The following is an 18,883-nucleotide window of genomic DNA, read 5'->3' as shown; positions in this document are numbered from 1 at the left end:
AATTACCTTACACATCCTTATGCATATGTCCCTAAATTTGGTTAATACTATATATTTATTTTTCATTTGCTGATTCAAGTATGTGCTGTCCAATGAGTAAATTAACTAACCTAAGGAATATTATTAACCCTAAAAAAATTATGGCAATGTGAATGTGGCTATAAAACAGATTTAAATTTTAGGTTTAGTAGATCAAATTTGCTGCAAAGATCATGGTGTGTCTGTGTGTGTGTGTATGAGAAGTGACAAATTCTTGATCCTTTGAGTAATTAGTCTAACTCTTTTAAATCAGTTTATATATAAGGCCTAGATAAAAAAAAAAGTGATGTAAAACTGCAACTATTTACGTGATTAACGTTATAGGTGTAAAAATGTAGGCTATTTAAATTAGCTACATTCACTAGGCTATGATTGCTGTAAATTAAAACTCGGGAGAAATTAGCCTACTGGAGTTGCAGTAGGCTGTAATTGGCCAAAATGTCTCAAGTAAAGTGCTAGTAGCCCATAAATTATAGGCTACTGTGGCTACTTTGTATTAATTTTGACCACAAATAGAAAATACATGATGGATTTAAGGATCTAGGGTTAAACTGTACAAAATATCAAAGTAAATAATATCTCTTGAAATAATACTGGTTTAATGCACTGTTATGAAATTAAATGCCATAAAACTTGATGGGATCTGTTTCATCTCAGTTGCCACTTCCTCAGGAGCAGTATGTGTTCTCATCCAGTGGGTGTGCGAGTGTGTGCGAGTGTGTGCGTACTTTAGAGGGAAGCATTCAACCATTCTGCGGAGCCTTCTGTCTATTCCTACTCATAATCATCACCACCATCATCATCATCATCATCATCATCCCTCTCACCCAAACCCCCCCCCCGCATCTCGCACTGTTTTCCCAGATTTATTCACGTGCAGCTCGCTCCCGCCTCACTCAGACATTCTGTCGCCAGCGCCGTGACGTCACATACGCCAGGAGCCTCCTCCGCTCTGAATGTTTCCCTCCGCCTGCCTTGGAGAAAATCTAGTCCTTCTCACAGCGGCAACCCTGAACACGGATAATTAACTCGCAAAGGACTAGAAGAGCATGCTAACGTGTGTTGTACAGTGATGGAGCCGTTTAGCAAGATTTAATTGTTTGACGCCCTTTTTTGTTATTATATTTGGAGCCTATTAATGGTTTAATGAGCTCTGAGATATTGCTATAACTTTCTTAGGAATGTCTGTTGTATTAGTAACTGAGTACTTTTTTTGTATTTTTATATGCTTTATTGTACTTAAAACTAATGTTTCTTTACATTTTCTGGAGAACATTCTCAACAATGAATCTGTTTTTGCACCTTTTGCTTTGAGATGAATATTTCCTTGTTGTAGCCTATCACTATATTCACCTCTTCAACTCTGCTTTTGACATGAACATTCAGTTTCCTAATGAATCATAGGTTATTCTTGTTCTAGAATGTGAGTCACTATACTTCTGATGCACATGTAAGAACTGATTTTTATCACTTCTGAGGAAATGACACTTCATGTCCTCTACTGCTGCTGTTTCCCAGTCTGAAGGCTATTTTCATGCATTATCATGCAATATTAATGAGATGGTTTGAAGAACTGTTCGAAGGTTCACTCTTGGCATTGCAATATTGTGCCTTTTATTCACCCATTGCCAGAGGAATATAGGCTGGGACAGAATGGTGTGTGTGTCTGTGTGTTGTCTGTAGGTGAGAAGTTCAGATAATGGCATGTGTAAGCTTGCTCCCTTGCTTTACCACTGCTGCTGTTGGCCACACATGTTCTCCTGACAACATAAATAGCGCTTATCATATCACAATCAAAGCAATAGGGGAACTAAGAGGCAGGCTTGACTCAGTGCTCTTCACAAGTTAACTACAGATAAGCCACAGATGTTGCCTGTGTGTCAGATTGAACTGTGATTGAACCTTGTCTGAACATTTAGAGCTCTTTTATTGTGAAAAAAAATAAGATAAAATTAATGTTTCCACGTGGGTCAAATGCAGCCAAAAGTTGCAGCATTGCCTATTAAACTGCAAGTGTAGGTAGTTATAAAGGGTTTAAGTTGTAACTTGTGCCAAATGACAGTTACAATGCGAGGAGGCAAGACAAGAGGGAGAAGTGACAAGTCAGATCTGGAAAAGTCCTCAAATGTCCCAGTGTACTGTTTATACACGTAGGAAAACATCTCACATTTTGCGTTTCTGCAAGTCTCTGATATGAAGAGACAGCCTTTCTGCTATGTTTGCATTAATAAAAACACCTTTAAACAACCTTCAACCAGGAAGCTGAGAGATCTGAAAAGAAACTCTTCTTAAATAGCGAGAAACCCGCATTGTTTCACAGTTACATAATCCATTTCCACACAGTGAATGAAGATGTTTGGACGTGTGAAAAGTAGGTCTTGTTATTGTCGGGGGCTGCATCCCGCGGCGTGATACTGGCGCTCGGCGGAGGGCGATGCGGCTCCGCGACTCACTGACGCCAGGCCGAGCAGACCCAAGACGGGCAGAGAGAGCACACAGGGGAAGACACAGGGAGGAAGAGAGAGAGAGAGGGTTATAGAGAACAGCAGTTCTGAAAGAAAAAAAGGTACGGTTACACTTTTTGTTTCTCTATTAACATGCTAAATGAGAAGTTTCTGGAGCTTTACTTTCACTTTTTAAGTTGTGCATGATTATGTTTGTTCAGGAAGTAGATCCAACAGTGAATCTATGAGTTGCAGCTTCAAACTTTCTTCATTTAACTCAGTGTATTTAAGATGCAAATTGAGCCACATTTTCATTGCTTTCTAGTCTAATTGTTTGTCTGGTGGTTACAAAAATAACATAATTTAAAAACAATAAAACCTACATTAATCTTGTCTAATGTAGGCTATATGTTGTGCAGGACTATTACAATAAAACAAGGATTCTTTTAAGGACAATGTGGATGTGCTGCTTTGGGAGACCAGAACTAACATGTTTTTGAGTTAAAATGTTACAAGTGTAGAAGCACTGGTTCGTTTAAAGACATGCTGCTGTATACAGTAGCAATTCTGTAGGTAACAATGAGTTAACTTTGTTATTATTGACATTAGTTTGGGGCTGTTTGGTTTGTTAAGCTACAGAACGTGTCCTATTGAACTATAAAGTGTATGAAAGGTAAGAAAAATGTGAAAAAGGCCCTACAAATATAGGCTCCCTAGAGTCCAAGGAGATGTCTTCAGATGGCCAAAACATCAATATATAAAGACGATTTAAGCCTATATGCAGGATAGAGGTTGCACATCCCACTTTTAAGGAAACAAGAAGCTGTATCTTTGGCACATTTCCTTGGGAGATGTCTTAAACTGTTATCAATAGGGTTAATGATTAGGTTTCTGATGATCAGCTAATCCACTAATCCCTTCATCTTTATTCTATTTGAAGTGATACAAGTCATGACTTTGGGCTTTTTGGTTGATTTACCTACATGTTGGTGCTTGATCGACAGCCCTATTGTTTTAGCCTACCTACTTTCTGATCATATTTTGATGTCATGAAAGCAGTATATATATATATATAAAAAGAATGGATACAGAATGTGACCTCTCTTGTTACAATTTTGAGCGCCATCCCCACTTGCCAGTTTTTCAAAATTTCCTTATTTAAAAAAAAAAAAATGTTTCCTTGCCAATGCAGACCCACTGAGGCTATTTAAACTGGTGCAGTGTTGTGCTTGACAGAGAACATGTACCCCATGTGTATGGTTTCAGTTATGTGAATGTGTTTATGAATCTGTATACATTTGTGTGTCTGAGAATGAAAGGGCTAAAGAAAGAGAGTTGGAGAGAGACCTACAGCAGCTAAGGCTAGGTCTCCTGACATTATTGAAGATGACATATTAGATTACGCAAAGGACAGGAATTTGTCCTTGTCAGTGATTTACCTTCAATTGTGTTATAGTACTGCATTCTCTCTGTATGCAGCTTTGAATTGTGTTTGAAATTTAAATAAATGGGGATTTCATGGGATTTAAATGACAGTGTTAGTTTCACCTCAGTCCTCTTCAGAATATATTGCAAATTCGATGGTTCAATGCATGCAGTGGTCTAATTTCCTTCTTACAAAATGAGACGGACATATATATTTTGCCTCTGTTTCTCCAGATACCACTTTCAAATCCATCTTTCTATAAATATATCTATCTCGCATAAAGGCTAAGGAAAGACAATACTCAACTACAAGGTGTAAATATAGGTTAGCAGCATTCCTGTCTCCAGAGAGTCAGTCACAACAGTAGTGAACAACGTCAAAACCCTCCCGCGCGGTCAGGACAACATAGCCTGCCATGTGTCGGGGTGAGGTGTCCATCCTAACACAACACTAACCCAACACTGAGTGCCAAGCATGGTTGAGATAGCTGCTTGAAACCCCATGTGTTTGCGAGTTATGTCTGCAGTCAGTGGGTGGACTGGTGTGTCTGGGACATAAAATAAATCTGATCCCAGTTCAGCCTTTCTGAGTCACAACAATGCTAACCACAAGTTGGTGACAGGAGATTTTCTAGTGTTTTTCCATGTCATGTTGGAAGTAGTCTCTAGTATGCTTATGTGATCTTTACTAGGTCAAAACTGTGAACTGTATGTGTCTGTGACTAAAAGTGAACCCAGTCAGTTAAAGGGACCTCCCGGGTCAATTCCATGTCTAGTCACTGAGGGCAGTAGGCTGATAGGTCTGCACAAAATTGGGTTGAGTCCATATGTGAATACAGCAGGCAATAGGAACATTCAGCACAAGCAAGTCGGTGGATTGATGTTTTGTTCACATAAAGCCAAATTGTGCTGCTATATGCTCTTTTCTGCTCGCATCAGTGGCCCTAATTATGTCTTGCTTAGTTGTGATTGCATTATAGGTGGGCTACTTCCTTTATATGTAGCATTGCTTTAAAACCGTAAGCAGTCACAGTTATGGGGGACTCCTCCTCATTGACCTGCCACTCCCCCCCCCGCCCTCCACCGCTATACTGCTGTGGATACATGTGCGAAAGCCAATTCCAGAACATCTAAGGACCTGAATTTTGGAAATTGTCAAGACTGTCATAGTACAAGAAATTCAAAAGATAGGGTCCATCGCAAGTTTGTCCACTAGAGGGCACTGAGAGGTTTGCTACGATAGCTATGGTCTAAAGCAAATTAATACATTTTGTGGTGAACACAAAACGTGGATCATTTATCTAGTAACATGCAACACTTGCTTTTTTTCAATTTGTTTATGTAATAAAAAAAGTTTGTTGCGCTGATGCTCGTAGCAAATACACACCTCTCAATGTGCAGTTCTAACCCCAGACGTGGCCAGGTTCACTGGTAACAGTGGAAGTGTTACAACAGTCTGTCGATGATCAATCTGTACTGACTCACAAGTTCTATCATACCTAAGTGAGTAAATGTTGACTGATGTTCCCACCTCCATGGGCATGACTTATATACATACTACTACTACTTAATGGCCTCTTGTTGTAATAATGTAAAGGCTCATAAACCCCCTTTCACTGATTTGACAGCTGCTACTTTTAAGTTACATTCAAACACAATTACTGCATTGCTATGATTTGTATTTGTCAAAAAGAATATATTGCATCCAGCATGTTACTTTTTACACAGTAATGACCCTTGAATGCACTTCATCCCTGAAAAGGAATTCGATGTTCAAGTGCGTTCCGTCGTTCTCTCTTTCAAAAACACTCACTCTGTCTTACATCCCTGGCTTCACCCTCGCTCTTCCGCTCTTTCTCTTTTTGCATCATCCCCTCCTCTCTGCCTCTGTCTTTCTCTTTATCTATCTCTCTCTTCCTGCACTCCTCTGTTTATAGCCAGTGACTCCATTGAGCGGGGGCTAATGGAGGCCCCATCCAAGACCCTGCTGATAAATAATGTAGCTTCTTTATAATGCTCCGTCCCCAGGGAGGGTCCAGAGAGCATCATTACTGCCTCCCCATCCTACACAGCCAAGGCCTAAATTGATTAACAGACACTGGAGTGGTGCAAAATGATCCATGGGGCTAGTGTAGTGGCTAACAGCTCGCACCAGGTGGGTCAAAGCCTCCGCCTGTCAGTGTCGCATGATCCCACTCGGTACTCCCATTAGCCCCAGTTTGTGTCCGGTGAGCTAACTGATGGCCATAACAAGCTACCACTAACACAATAGTGAGAGAGCATCGCCTGGACTAGGCTGTAGGGAATGTCAGAGTGTTTTTATGGAGCTGTTGTGTAAATGATGGTGTGTGTTTCAGCTTTTATAGGGAGGAGAGCAGCGGCCAAAGCAATTGCAGGCATCAGTATGGCTCTTCATTGACTGTGTGAGACAAGAGTGATGGGGCTCAAAGGTTGATGGCTACATGAAGATATTTGATGTAAGGAATACATCTTCATTAAACCCACTGACACGTATGAAATGGGAAGAGAAGTTTTACTAAAATACGAGCCAGCCTGCACAAAATGAACACATACATGTACATACATAGAAAACCAGTAACTTTTTCAGTCACATATTACCCAAACATTGCTGCTTTCTCTTTTTGGGACTAATGAAGAAACTGACATGATGGTGATGTAATTTAAAAATGCATGTTTTTTTTGTTTTGTTGTTTTTTTACAAATTCTCCATTGTGAGGTCCTGCAGAATGTCCTGCTTAGTTAATCAATTGTATATAAGACAAATAAGTCAACTGCAAAATATATTATTTTTATTTTTTCCCCTTCAACAGAATTACTTCATTAAGCTTACATTGTTTTGACATTAAAGCTGCAAATGAATGTGATCACTGAGCCTATTAACAGTAAAAATTGTTCAGAAAGCTGGTGCTAAAAAGCCTGTTTATGTCATGCAAACATCCTAGTCTATACATAGGTTAAGGAAGCAAGCAGCAAAATGGCGCCTTCATATTTTGACTGGCTCAGAGACTACTCTAAACTTGTATTGTCCATAGACCCAATACACAGCACTATAAAACCCTTTGAATGAGCATAAGGTTAGGCCAGCAATCATATTTCTAACTGTCAGGGTTGCAGATATCCAAGAGATATGCTCTCCAGCCGCAGCAGAATGACATTAGAGGATTATGAAGCCTGCTTCAGATGTTACAGAACCAAACTTTCTGGAATCTTCCATCTGAAATGGATTAAATGTTGTCTTTCTGCAGCTAGTCCTGAACTTGTGTTGATAGTGCTGACTGCAACTAAGAGACCATCAAAGCAGCTTTTAAGCTGGAAGTGGATCAAAGTGACTCTGAATGTCTGGCTGGTGACCATGGCACAAAGATGATTTTGCACTTTTGGCTTTTTGAACTTTATATTGTGGTGTTGTGCTACACTCAGCTTGAAGTGCACTTTTTGTTTAGTGCAAAACATGCTGTGTCCGTTCTGCATCAGCACTAACATGATAGATAACATATATGAGGAAGGTACACTTTTCATAATAACTTTGTTTTCATTTATGTTTGTGAATTATTCAATTCGGTTTTAGAAACAAGAACAAGGTGTACCTTTGAACTTTCAGATTAGGGTTGTGTTGTTGACCCTCCATATAATTAGGGCCCGAGCGATATAGAATTATTGGGGCCAATACTGGTATCGATACTTGGGAGAGAGAAAATCTGATACTGATATGTCAGGCGGTATCTTTCTTAGATTTCTCTTTGATTGTTAGAGATAGATAGATGTAGATACACACATTTATTGTGTTTATCCCTCAAATGCAGTTATCATACAGATATGTTATGAAGACACGACAGAAAATAACTGTGCATGTATGTGCATCACCGCTCGACACTCTGGAGAGTGATAATGCTTGTTGTAATCAATATAGCAGAATCTGCTGGTGGAAGAGAACTGCTAGTGTCATACAATGAAACTCAAATGAAATACTATTTGACTGGTGAATGAATCTAGTAATATCTGTGCGTATACAATTAGCTTATATCAGCAGATATTATCATCTGGCCGAGTTATCAGTCAGGCTCTTACTACAAAGCTTTCTTAAGTACCACAAAGCTAAAAAGACTCAGTAATAGTTGATCACTTTGCAACTATTTACATGATCAATTAAGCTGTCAGGTCTTTTTCCAATGCAATCTAAAGATATGTTACTGTTTGAATTTCTCATTATGACATCATAGCTGATTTTCCTTTCTATAATTGCAGTTAAGCTAATACTTAAGTATCAGTCAAACTGGACATGTCACGCTATTTAATTTTTTTGGGGCTCTTAGAATTTTGGAATTGCATTTCTAGCTATTTTTTGACATTGTATAGATTACAATATAGTTATGTTAGTTTTCTAAAGTATTAAACATTCCTGACTGAATCCCAAATCTTGCTTTTTTTATGATAAAAAAAGAATGTCTTGTATGGCTTCTTCTGTCTAGACATGCTGCGTCAGCCACTCTTCTCCTAACAGATACCCTATTAAAAAAAAGAGTTTTCTTGGTTAGCTATATAAAAAGAAGGCCTATAGAAGTTATGGGTGGCCCCTTTCAGTAAACTGTCCTTTTCTCTCCCATACTGCACCTGGGGAAAAACCTGCAGGTCTTAAATGGAGGAAGTGATGCTTCTTCTGCACTACCGATGACAGATACTAAGATGTAACCACACAGCCGGTTTCCTGTTTCTTTTATTGTGGATAGCTGTTCTCTTAGGATGCTAGGAGGGTATGAAATCATTGTGGTGCCTTGAGGTACAAAAAGGTATCAGTGTTGAGATATGTCTTCTCTTCATGTCTCTGTCTCTCTCGCACACGCACACACACACACACACACACACACACACACACACACACACACACACACACACACACACACACACACACATTTACACAGACAACCCCTATGTTCACTCCCTTGTAAGAATACGCGTAATCTACAGCTTCCCTCTAGGTTTTGTGTCAATAGTAAGTGCCCTAGCCGCCCACAACACACACTACACATTAACACACAGCCATGTTGTTACCAGCACCTGTTCTCATCAGACTCTCCTGCCTGTTTGTCAGTATGATGCAGACTATGTATGCAGTAGTTGACAAAGATAGAAACCACTATTCATCCCATAAACTGGAGGGCCAAGAATAACTGCAGAACGGTGGTAATGATGTATTTGTTGCTGCTCGTAGGGAATTCAATACACTGCAGGCTTAACAGTCAGAGAGTGATGTGTCTTTGCCCATGAGTCAGTGCGGCTGAAAGGTGGTGGAGTTCTGACATGATGTTTATTTGATTCTGGTATTGCATCTGAACTTTTATGCAAAAACAAACTTAAACCAGAACTACATTGTATCTCTCTAAGTATTGTCATAAACAAGGTGGAACCAGAAGAGCTTGATGTGCTCTTTTTTCTCGTTTGTATGCTAGAATGCGTGTGGCTCCTGAGTGAAGCTTTGTGGAAAGCTTGCCTCAGCAGGCATTGAAAGTTTCCCTCCAATTAATTCAGAAATACCTTTTTAAATGTCTTATTGATGCAGAGTGATCAGAGTGGTTTTTGATCACACGTTATTCCTTTAAAAACTCCTGACTAAATGGGTTCACGCTTCTGTAGAAAACATTGGTTAATTTACTGAAAAGGCTATTGTCATTATTTCAGTTATTAATAGGGAAATACTAGCAATCATTTGCTCTGATTTGTTAAATTTGAAGATTTGCTACTTCTGTTTGTTTTATAGTATGTTTTTGCCATTGTGTAACATATAATGAGAAACTAATGCATCTAATGCAGTGCAAAAAGGTATTTGAAGGTGCTAGTGTCTTAAATAGTTTTTTTTTTAACACAATAAAGGCAAAATGTTCATTGATGAAATGAGAAAAGAATCAGAAGAGAATTGTGAATACATTGTGAGATGCATCTGTGCTGGAGATTTCAGGTACTGGTAGATTTGAGTTTCCATTTGGCATCCAAACTCATGTTTGATATAAATATGCATTTCTGCAAGGTCAAGAGTTTAACATTCAGTCAACATTCCTATAGTCTGTGTTGGCAGTTTACTGTATGTGAAGCCTACTGCTGTAACTGACGTTTGTGAGTGGCTGTAATGTGACAAGCCATACGGACAGGAAGCTATCTTGAGAATTTCTGATCAGATTGGGGCGGATGCTCATAGGAGGGCATGTGTTGTGACTCCTCTGCCAGTTTCCCAGAAGTCATAACTGACACGGTCATAACAGCTATAATGGTGAGATCATCGCTTCAACATGCATCGTTAAGGTGATCGACTGATGAAGCATCAGTTCTGTTCATGATGTTTAAAGGATAGGGGGAAACAGATCTCCATACTGGCTACTACTCTGTTACAGAAAGGACACAAGCAGGAGTGTCAGAAATCAGTGATGGTACAACTTTTGCCTTCTAAGACTAACCTATCTCTCCTTTCCTTTTAGTTATTGCCTGTCAAGAGGATCGGATATACAATCCTGTTTGCTGAGAATTATCTGAACTCCAAAAGGACAAACACTCACTCTCAGTGTTTCCCCCCCCCCATTTGTTGGACTGGACTTTCCTTCTCCCCTGCTTTCACTTTGCTTTGGACAGAAGGGAGAAGGGAGGAGGACGCATCGTCCAACATGAACGTCACCTCGCTCTTCTCCTTCACCAGTCCGGCTGTCAAACGACTGCTGGGTTGGAAGCAGGGAGATGAGGAAGAGAAATGGGCAGAAAAAGCGGTGGATGCTTTGGTAAAAAAACTGAAAAAGAAGAAGGGAGCCATGGAGGAGCTGGAGAGGGCTCTCAGCTGCCCGGGTCAGCCCAGTAACTGTGTGACAATCCCACGCTCCCTCGACGGACGGCTGCAGGTGTCCCATCGGAAAGGTCTGCCGCACGTCATTTACTGCAGAGTGTGGCGCTGGCCCGACCTGCAGTCCCACCATGAGCTGAAGGCCCTTGAGTGCTGCGAGTACCCCTTTGGCTCCAAGCAGAAGGATGTCTGTATCAACCCTTACCACTACAAACGAGTGGACAGTCCAGGTGAGTGAAACTCTCAACTGCTATTAGGGCCAACAATGACTTTATTGATGATGCAAATGATCCACAATGTCAGAATTAATATTTCACTGTCCGGAATAAGTTATACTGAACTCATTGTACTACAGTTTTAACTTTAGGAGAAATAAAACAGCTTTCAGATGAGTATTTGTGTTGAGTTGTCAGGCTTAGTATTAGAGACAAAGTCAAATATCCCTTTATTACAGCACAGTTTCTGAAACACCCCCCAAAAAAGTTACTAAACAGAGAGAACTTCTAAATCTGTCTTGAAATTATATTTCAGGAAGATCTTGGTGGCTTTTTGGTTAATACACATACCATAGTATTAAACTGATGTCAATTTAATTTTAAGGGATCTTTCATTGGAAAAAAAAATATTATGGTGAAAAGATCACTACACACCTTTACAGTTACATCATGAATTTGAGAATCAAGTGATATTACGTCGTCCTTTAAGTTATAAAGTGCTTCACAAAAGGCTGTAATTGAAATAATCAAATTACAAGCACAGACACATTTTTGAAGTTTTATAACGTAAGAAATAAATACAACTCCTGTAGTAAGTTCTACAAGATAAAACAAGATAATTCAATGAAAATCAAATAAAAACTTGTGTGTGATCAGAAAAAGAAGTGCCTCAAGGCCCTCACGGCAAAGGCATTGCAGGAGGAAGACAAATCAAACAGTATTTGGCCTCTTACTAAACCGAAAACGAGGGTCAGCTGACAAGAGCGAAACAGCTGTGTGTGAAGTGTGAAGTGTGTAAAGGGCCAAGTTTGTTTGTGTGTGTGTGTGTGTGTGTGTGTGTGTGTGTGTGTGTGTGTAGAGCAGGAAATTCCATCTGGGGTAGAATGAGGGCTTTGTTTTGGGCATGCTCTGTGCTGCTACCCTTTTTTTTCTAGGCACAAATGTAAACCCACTTTCTACACTCACAGGCGTGTCACAAAGAAAAGGCTACACACACACACACACACACACACACACACACACACACGAGACTGCACACTTTTTCTCTGAGGATGCCTGGGACAGGAAGGCAGTCACCCACACACAATGGGAGGAAAGAGTTGTTGCCTGCCTCGCACACTTTTTGTTTTAGCAGCGGGTGGAAGACAGAGGGCTAAGGTGATTAAACCCCACAGCACCTGTCTGTCCACACTACCCCCCTGCTCTTCCACTCTACAACCACACGCCTACACACATATCCTGTCAATCTCCCTCACTATTCATCCAGCACCTGCTCCACATTGAACCTTTGAAATAAGCTACTGCATTGATATATAGGCCCAATGCAGCACATAGTGTCTACCTGCAGCAACGCTAAGAGCAGCGCAGGCCCCGTCTACAATTTCAGCACCAGCTTTATTTATCTGCGCAGGTATATATAGACACAAGTTGAGTGTATCTGTGTGGTTTGTGTGCACTGCACCTGAATAGCCCTCTCATCAGCAAGGATATTTACCCCAAGTGTTGAATTCCTCAAGAATGGCTCAGCTCGAAATGCCTTTTCAGAGCAGAAACCCGAGATTAATGATCCAAATACTGCTGGCTAAGACCAACGGCCTGGAAGCAAACTTTAGAAAAATGCAGAGACATGCATCTGTATTGAGATGGAAGAATCAGAAGATTGCCGGAATATGAGAGAAACTGAACTGAAAAAGTAGACACTTGGCTAATAACTAGTCTCACCCTTATACATAGGAAAGTGGATTGTGTGAGAATAAAACAATTATTACAATAATTCTTGTAGGCATTTTATCAAACACTGATGAGTCATTAATTACACGTTTTCATTCACAACCTCCTACTTTTACAGATGTGAAAGGAGTTGCTATAGTTTAAGCAGTATGGAAAATCTCTGAGAGTTAAAACATTTAGATAAGTCTTAATTATTTATGATGTTTTAACACCCGATCGTTCACAAAACTGAAAGATTTTAAAAAAAGTTTGAATATTTAGTTAAAGTCATAGCGTTAGCTTTAAGTGGATGAACATTTAACTTTAGTCAATCAGCCTTTGGTCTGACTTGTATGTGGAGTCATATTTTGGTTGATTTAGAGGAACGGCAGGGCTGAAGCATTAAAGCTCTTCCTGTTCCAACCATTTTATTACTTTTTTTTCCCCCCTCTGCAGTGTTGCCACCTGTTCTGGTACCAAGGAACAGTGAATTCAACGCCAAGCATACGATGCTGCCTCGCTTCCGCAACCCTCTGCAACAGAATGAGCCGCACATGCCCCAGAATGCCACCTTCCCAGAATCCTTTGCTCAGGCCAATACCATGCCCCCCAATTTCCCACATTCGCCGGGAAACAGCTATCCAAACTCACCGGGAAGTGGCAGCAGCGCCACCTTTCCTCATTCACCATCCAGCTCGGACCCTGGCAGTCCATTCCAGATGCCAGGTGAGATGCTCCGCTTATTTATCTCTCCACGTTTGCTCCTCTTCTCTATGATGAACAGTACAAGCTCACTCATTTGCTCTTTGTTCTGCTTTCATGTTACAGAGACTCCCCCTCCTGCCTACATGCCTCCAGAGGAGCCCATTACTCAGGATTGCCCCCAGCCTATGGACACCAACCTATTAGCTCCAACATTGCCTATAGAGAGCAGCAACCGGCCAGGTAACCATGGCAGTTAACCGTTCTTACACACAGGCACACACCCACCTGTACTTGTGTTCACAGTGGTATCATCAAAAACTCTAGTCTGCACCTGCTCAACTTGATCTCCAGGGGCGATGTGGTTAAACTCCAAATACTAAAAAAGGAAGAAACCCGCTTATAAGCTGCATCCTGTCAGATAAAACCTGAACAGTGTGTGGAAAAGACCTGCTAGTTTAGGCTCTGTCTGTGGGTTCCAGCACATAGGAAGCTCAAATTAAGCCAGGCCCAAAAGCAGTTTATTAGGTCTATAAAAGCCGGAGCTTATGCCATCTCTGCTAGAGGTAATGGCTTAGGACTCGTTAACGTTCGGATTCACTAATTACTTCCAACTTTAGATCTTAAATGTGGTGCAATAATTGCTGCTATCTCTACTTTGTGGTTCTGACTGTGTTGTGCTAGAGAGACGTATCCAAAACCTCAATTCATGAATGGAATAGACTGCACAAGGGAAAAATATCAGACCCAGTAGCCATCTGCTATAAAGGACAATATTTTTTTTATCAAAAATAATTGCAATGCAAATAACACAAATTAATCAAGGTTTAAAAACAACTGGTCAGAAAACTGTCCTGGAAGAGAAAACAAAAACAAATCCACAAATGTTACACACAGACTTCCTCAAACAGCTGTTACCTGATGTGCATATAATACTGTGATTGTTATAACCCTCTGAGATTAAGAAAGTATTTCTGATTCTGATTCTGATTATTACATTACAATAACAATAAGTACATTAGAGATTATCAGGAACACTGTGCGTTGGCAAAGTGACTCCGAGGAGTGGCTCACAACATTTTTTTTCCAAATGGATGTCAATTAGTGAAGCCTCATGACAAAAGGGTTTTTTATGAGTTATAAGCAGGGCAGTCTGATGTTTAGAGCTATTAAGAGGTAAAATATGAAATAATGTTTAAAAATAATAATATTCAACTTTTTTTCTCTGCCAAGTTTCAACCCACTGGCTAAGTTCATGCCCTGTTCAAAACTGATTGTCTTGCTTATTCCTTTTTTTGCTCTGTCGCACGTATAACTGTCACCGTGTTCTCAGAACAAAGCAATTATTTAACATGATGTTCCCACAACCAATGCAACAAGAGCCTATTTTCATCCTATTTTTAATCCTCTTATCTGCAATGGTTTCAAATTAAATGTTTGCAGTGACACATCAGGTGTTTGCACTTGCATTATTCTGGGAGAACAGATGCACAAACTTTAGTTTTCCACACTTGACCTACAAAATGTTTTTTTAGGATCCTGCTCTCAAGACCAAAAAAAAAAATCCTGCCCACACATGGTGACAGCGGTGGCGGGAAGAGCTGTTGAAATGTTTTCTGGAAGTGGGAGTATAGGATTTTTTCTTTTTTCTTTTCCACAAGCTGCATCCTGTACAGAGGAGCGGGTTTCTATTGTAGGCCAGCTCTGGGAGGGGGACAGACAAAACACACCTGCTAGCCAGTGCCACGCTACAGAGGAAGTTTGGGAAAAGTATGTGCTTAGATAAACATGATTTATTCCTCTCGCAGAGAGGGTGAGGCCAGCTGGCACTAGTTTGCTTTCAGATCAGGGCACAGAGAGCACGGCCAGGCAGCTCCTATTGACTGCTAGCCTGCTCAATAAAAGCTGGCAAACAGACCACCGACATCAGGCATTCTTTAGGATGCTTCTGCATTGATTTTAGTCACTATAAATGTACACAACTGTAGCCAGCGGGTCAGATATTTTAACTCAGATCACTGTTAGGGGATACAGGAACAAATTGAAAGAAATTACGGCTCAGATTAGTAAACTGTAGTGAGCATCATTGGCTACTTGTAGCTCTGCACCGGAGTCTGTGAATGGACATTGTAATCAGCTCACTCCTTTGACCTGTTAATGTGCTTCCTGAGCAGACGTGCAGCCTGTGGCCTATGAGGAACCCAAGCACTGGTGCTCTATTGTTTACTATGAGCTCAACAATCGTGTCGGAGAGGCGTTCCAGGCGTCTTCCACCAGCGTGCTCGTCGATGGCTTCACAGATCCCTCCAATAACCGCAACCGATTCTGCCTCGGCCTGCTCTCCAACGTCAACCGCAACTCCACCATCGAGAACACCCGGCGGCACATCGGCAAAGGTGCAGTATGGAAAGTCTGATAATGACGCCAGTGACTGTCAGCAGACGAGACTAAATCAATTCATGTTGTCAATAGTTGTTTAAACAGAACAATAACAACACAAAGACTAAACATGCATTGATTTAATTTGACCACATTGATGTTTTGGGACCTTTTTAGTGTGAGGAGAGCATACTCAGCCTCTGAAGGTGACCAGAGCTTCCTTCTCTCCTGCTTCCCTTCAGGTGTCCATCTGTATTACGTTGGTGGGGAGGTGTATGCAGAGTGTCTGAGTGACAGCAGTATTTTCGTCCAGAGTCGTAACTGTAACTACCATCATGGCTTCCATCCCACAACTGTGTGTAAGATTCCTAGCGGCTGCAGCCTGAAGATTTTCAACAACCAGGAGTTTGCTGAGCTTCTGGCCCAGTCGGTCAACCACGGCTTTGAGGCTGTTTACGAGCTCACCAAGATGTGTACCATCCGCATGAGCTTTGTTAAGGTAGGTTGATTCGATTTAAAATAAATAAATTAACAAATATATATATTTATTTGGACTGTAGAATATTTACTACAGTTTAGAGTATTTTTTGATAACTAGAATCAGCGTGTCAATTTTTTAGGGCTTATAATTATTAGCAATTCGGTTTTTTTAAAATGAGTATGGAAAATTAATTATTATTTGAATGCTGTTTTTATTTTGAACACGAGAAAAGTTGATTAAAAAATGTTGAGCACAAAAATCTGAAATCATCATCTTTTTTTTAAAAGTTGTGTTTCATTCTTGATTAAAACCTGTAAGAACAAAAATGAACCCATTAGATATGCTTGTTTTGTTCTGAATTGGATATTAGTATAAACAATGAAGTAAAATATCTATATTGACTCAATCAGAAACCATGACTGGACTGCCCGAATATTATTTACAAAATTGAAATAATCTTGCTGCATATTTCATTATGATGTGTTTGTGTGTGTGTGTGTGTTGCAGGGCTGGGGAGCAGAGTACCACCGCCAGGATGTGACCAGCACACCCTGCTGGATCGAGATCCACCTGCATGGTCCCCTACAGTGGTTGGATAAAGTGCTAACCCAGATGGGCTCCCCCCACAACCCTATATCCTCCGTCTCCTAGGCTTCACTGTCCTCAGCCCTATGGCTGTCCACACCCCGGCATTTTGGTCAAAGTAGCAAGAAAACGGTCCCAGATCAGCCTGTGGTTCAGTCAATCTGCTCTTCTTTCCCTGATAACTGAACATGGTTTTGACTGGAACACAAGCTGATCTGGGACCAGTAGGGCTGGGCGGGTTGTTAAATGAGTTGGTTAGTTCTCTACTTGAAGGATGTCTGAATTGGGCACATTTACAGTCTGGGAGAGGAGTAAGCAGAGAGAGCGGGATGCAACTGGAAGATACTTGATCTTTGTGACCAACTGTAATAATTAGACCATCACACTCATCATGATGCAAGTATCCTCCCTGATCTTGCTCCCACAACATCTCCATATTCATCGTTCTATTACTCTGACTCATAACTAGTTTGCATCGGAATATTCCCTCTGAAATACAGATATTGTACGCAGTTCCAAAAGATATGGGACATTCCAGGTCACCTAAATTATGCCGCTGTCACTTCACTGAGGCTGGCATGAAATGTACTTACGAAGTATGAAAAGTTAGCAGGGAGGCGGAGTTTGACCAGTATAACAAAATGTTTTAATCATCTCCAGATACTTAAACAGTTATATCATATCCTCAGACAGTTTGTAGGCTTATAAAGTAAAACAATATAAAGTGTTAAATAACAACAGAATCCCACATCACAGATTGTAAGATATTAGGAACAGAGACAATTAGGGTGAGTTTGAGGGTTTAGAGTTGGGGTTAGTGTGGGGGCATGGCACAAAAAGGGCATTTCAGACTATTCAGAATAAAAGGTTCATGTTTTAATGTTGCTCATCTTGTGTTACGCTCGTGTTATTATTAAAAATAATAGTGTTTAGATATATTCACTAGATTATGTGCTGTGCAGTCTGGTTTTGCAAAGCATAGTTTGGTTAGTGTAGTGTTTCACATTTAAAGACTGGTAGCTGAACACACAAAGAAGCAGAGGCAGATTTTAAGTGCAGTTTAGTTGTTCCCTTGTTGTATTCTCTGCAGCAAACTAAATATGTCTCAAATACGGAGTCACATTGAGGACATAATACTTCTGTTTCTGTGCATCATCATTCTCTTATTACACCACCTGAGCAAATCGTGTAAAATGACTGTTATGGGAAAAAGTCGAGCATTCAAATTATAATTGTTGACTGAGCAAAGGGTATCAGTTACTGATGGCCCGGTATGATTTTTTTTTTTAAATACAAAATTTGCCATTCAATTCTTTTATGCTTTAAGCAATCCTCTTTGCTATTGAACTGTATTACTTTCTACATTCTTTTTGTATTTTTGAACATGTTTTCTGTTATGTTTGTCTGCACTTTCACACATTGCCTTTGTTTAGTTTTTTTTTTTTTTTTCTCCTCATGTTTGTGCTCAGAAAAACTCCCAGAAAGCAGTTTTATTCCATGAATATAAAGCCTCTACTGGAAGATTCAATAAATTTGTTTCATTACATGCACGGCTCTGTCTCTTTGAACTCTGAATGTGTCTTGTGCCACCCATGCTAAAAACATATGCCTGCTGGTATTGTCAGGGACATTTTAAAATGTAATCCACTGAGAGTATGGTGTGAGTGTTTATGGAAATAGACCGTCATTAAGATGGAAACATCATATTCAAGTTCATCTGAAATCACTGACTTTAATATCTTTCTGCGTGTTTATATGTGCAGAAGTTTAATATGACTGAATGATGTCAGTGGTTTCACAGTGGTTAGTACTGTTGCCTTTCCAAGATTTGGCATGTTTCTCCGAAATTCCACAGATAAGCAGGTCAGGTGGACCATAGTCTCGGGGCCAATGACTGAATTTGAAAACCGAATCTAGTCAGGGCTTTGAAATAAACTTATCAAAGTCAGACTAGGCAGACTTACATTTCAGTAAACCTTAGTTTTCTTTTACTAAACTCAGGCATAGTATTTACTTATAATTGCAATTCCTTCCATGTCCTTTGCTAGTTACTGAGCCCATC

General features: G+C 40.2%; 1 protein-coding gene across 2 annotated transcripts; it reads left to right on the top strand.

Moving 5' to 3' along the window:
- The first annotated feature begins 2,450 nt into the window (after positions 1 to 2,450).
- Positions 2,451 to 18,367, top strand: smad1 (SMAD family member 1). 2 transcript variants are annotated; one of them, XM_029276196.2, is made up of 7 exons: positions 2,451 to 2,605; positions 10,397 to 10,979; positions 13,131 to 13,400; positions 13,503 to 13,619; positions 15,551 to 15,772; positions 15,998 to 16,254; positions 16,744 to 18,367. In XM_029276196.2, exons 2-7 carry the CDS (start codon positions 10,580 to 10,582, stop codon positions 16,885 to 16,887), a joined length of 1,410 nt encoding a protein of 469 aa, XP_029132029.2. In that variant the 5' UTR covers positions 2,451 to 2,605; positions 10,397 to 10,579; the 3' UTR covers positions 16,888 to 18,367. The 2 variants fall into 2 exon arrangements, with proteins under 2 accessions (XP_029132029.2, XP_065813091.1); XM_065957019.1 differs by lacking the exon at positions 2,451 to 2,605 and adding an exon at positions 6,266 to 6,385.
- Positions 18,368 to 18,883: the final 516 nt, after the last annotated feature.

This window comes from Labrus bergylta, chromosome 1 (assembly GCF_963930695.1).
Source record: "Labrus bergylta chromosome 1, fLabBer1.1, whole genome shotgun sequence".
NCBI lineage: Eukaryota > Metazoa > Chordata > Actinopteri > Labriformes > Labridae > Labrus > Labrus bergylta.
Note: the sequence above shows the minus strand (reverse complement) of the source record. Positions and strands in the feature narration are given on the sequence as shown.

Excerpts from the sequence above, each read along its gene's own strand:
- smad1 (XM_065957019.1), top strand. Across the intron at positions 13,620-15,550 it reads AGAGAGCAGCAACCGGCCAG|ACGTGCAGCCTGTGGCCTAT; the intron begins GTAACCATGGCA and ends CTTCCTGAGCAG. Across the intron at positions 15,773-15,997 it reads CCGGCGGCACATCGGCAAAG|GTGTCCATCTGTATTACGTT; the intron begins GTGCAGTATGGA and ends GCTTCCCTTCAG.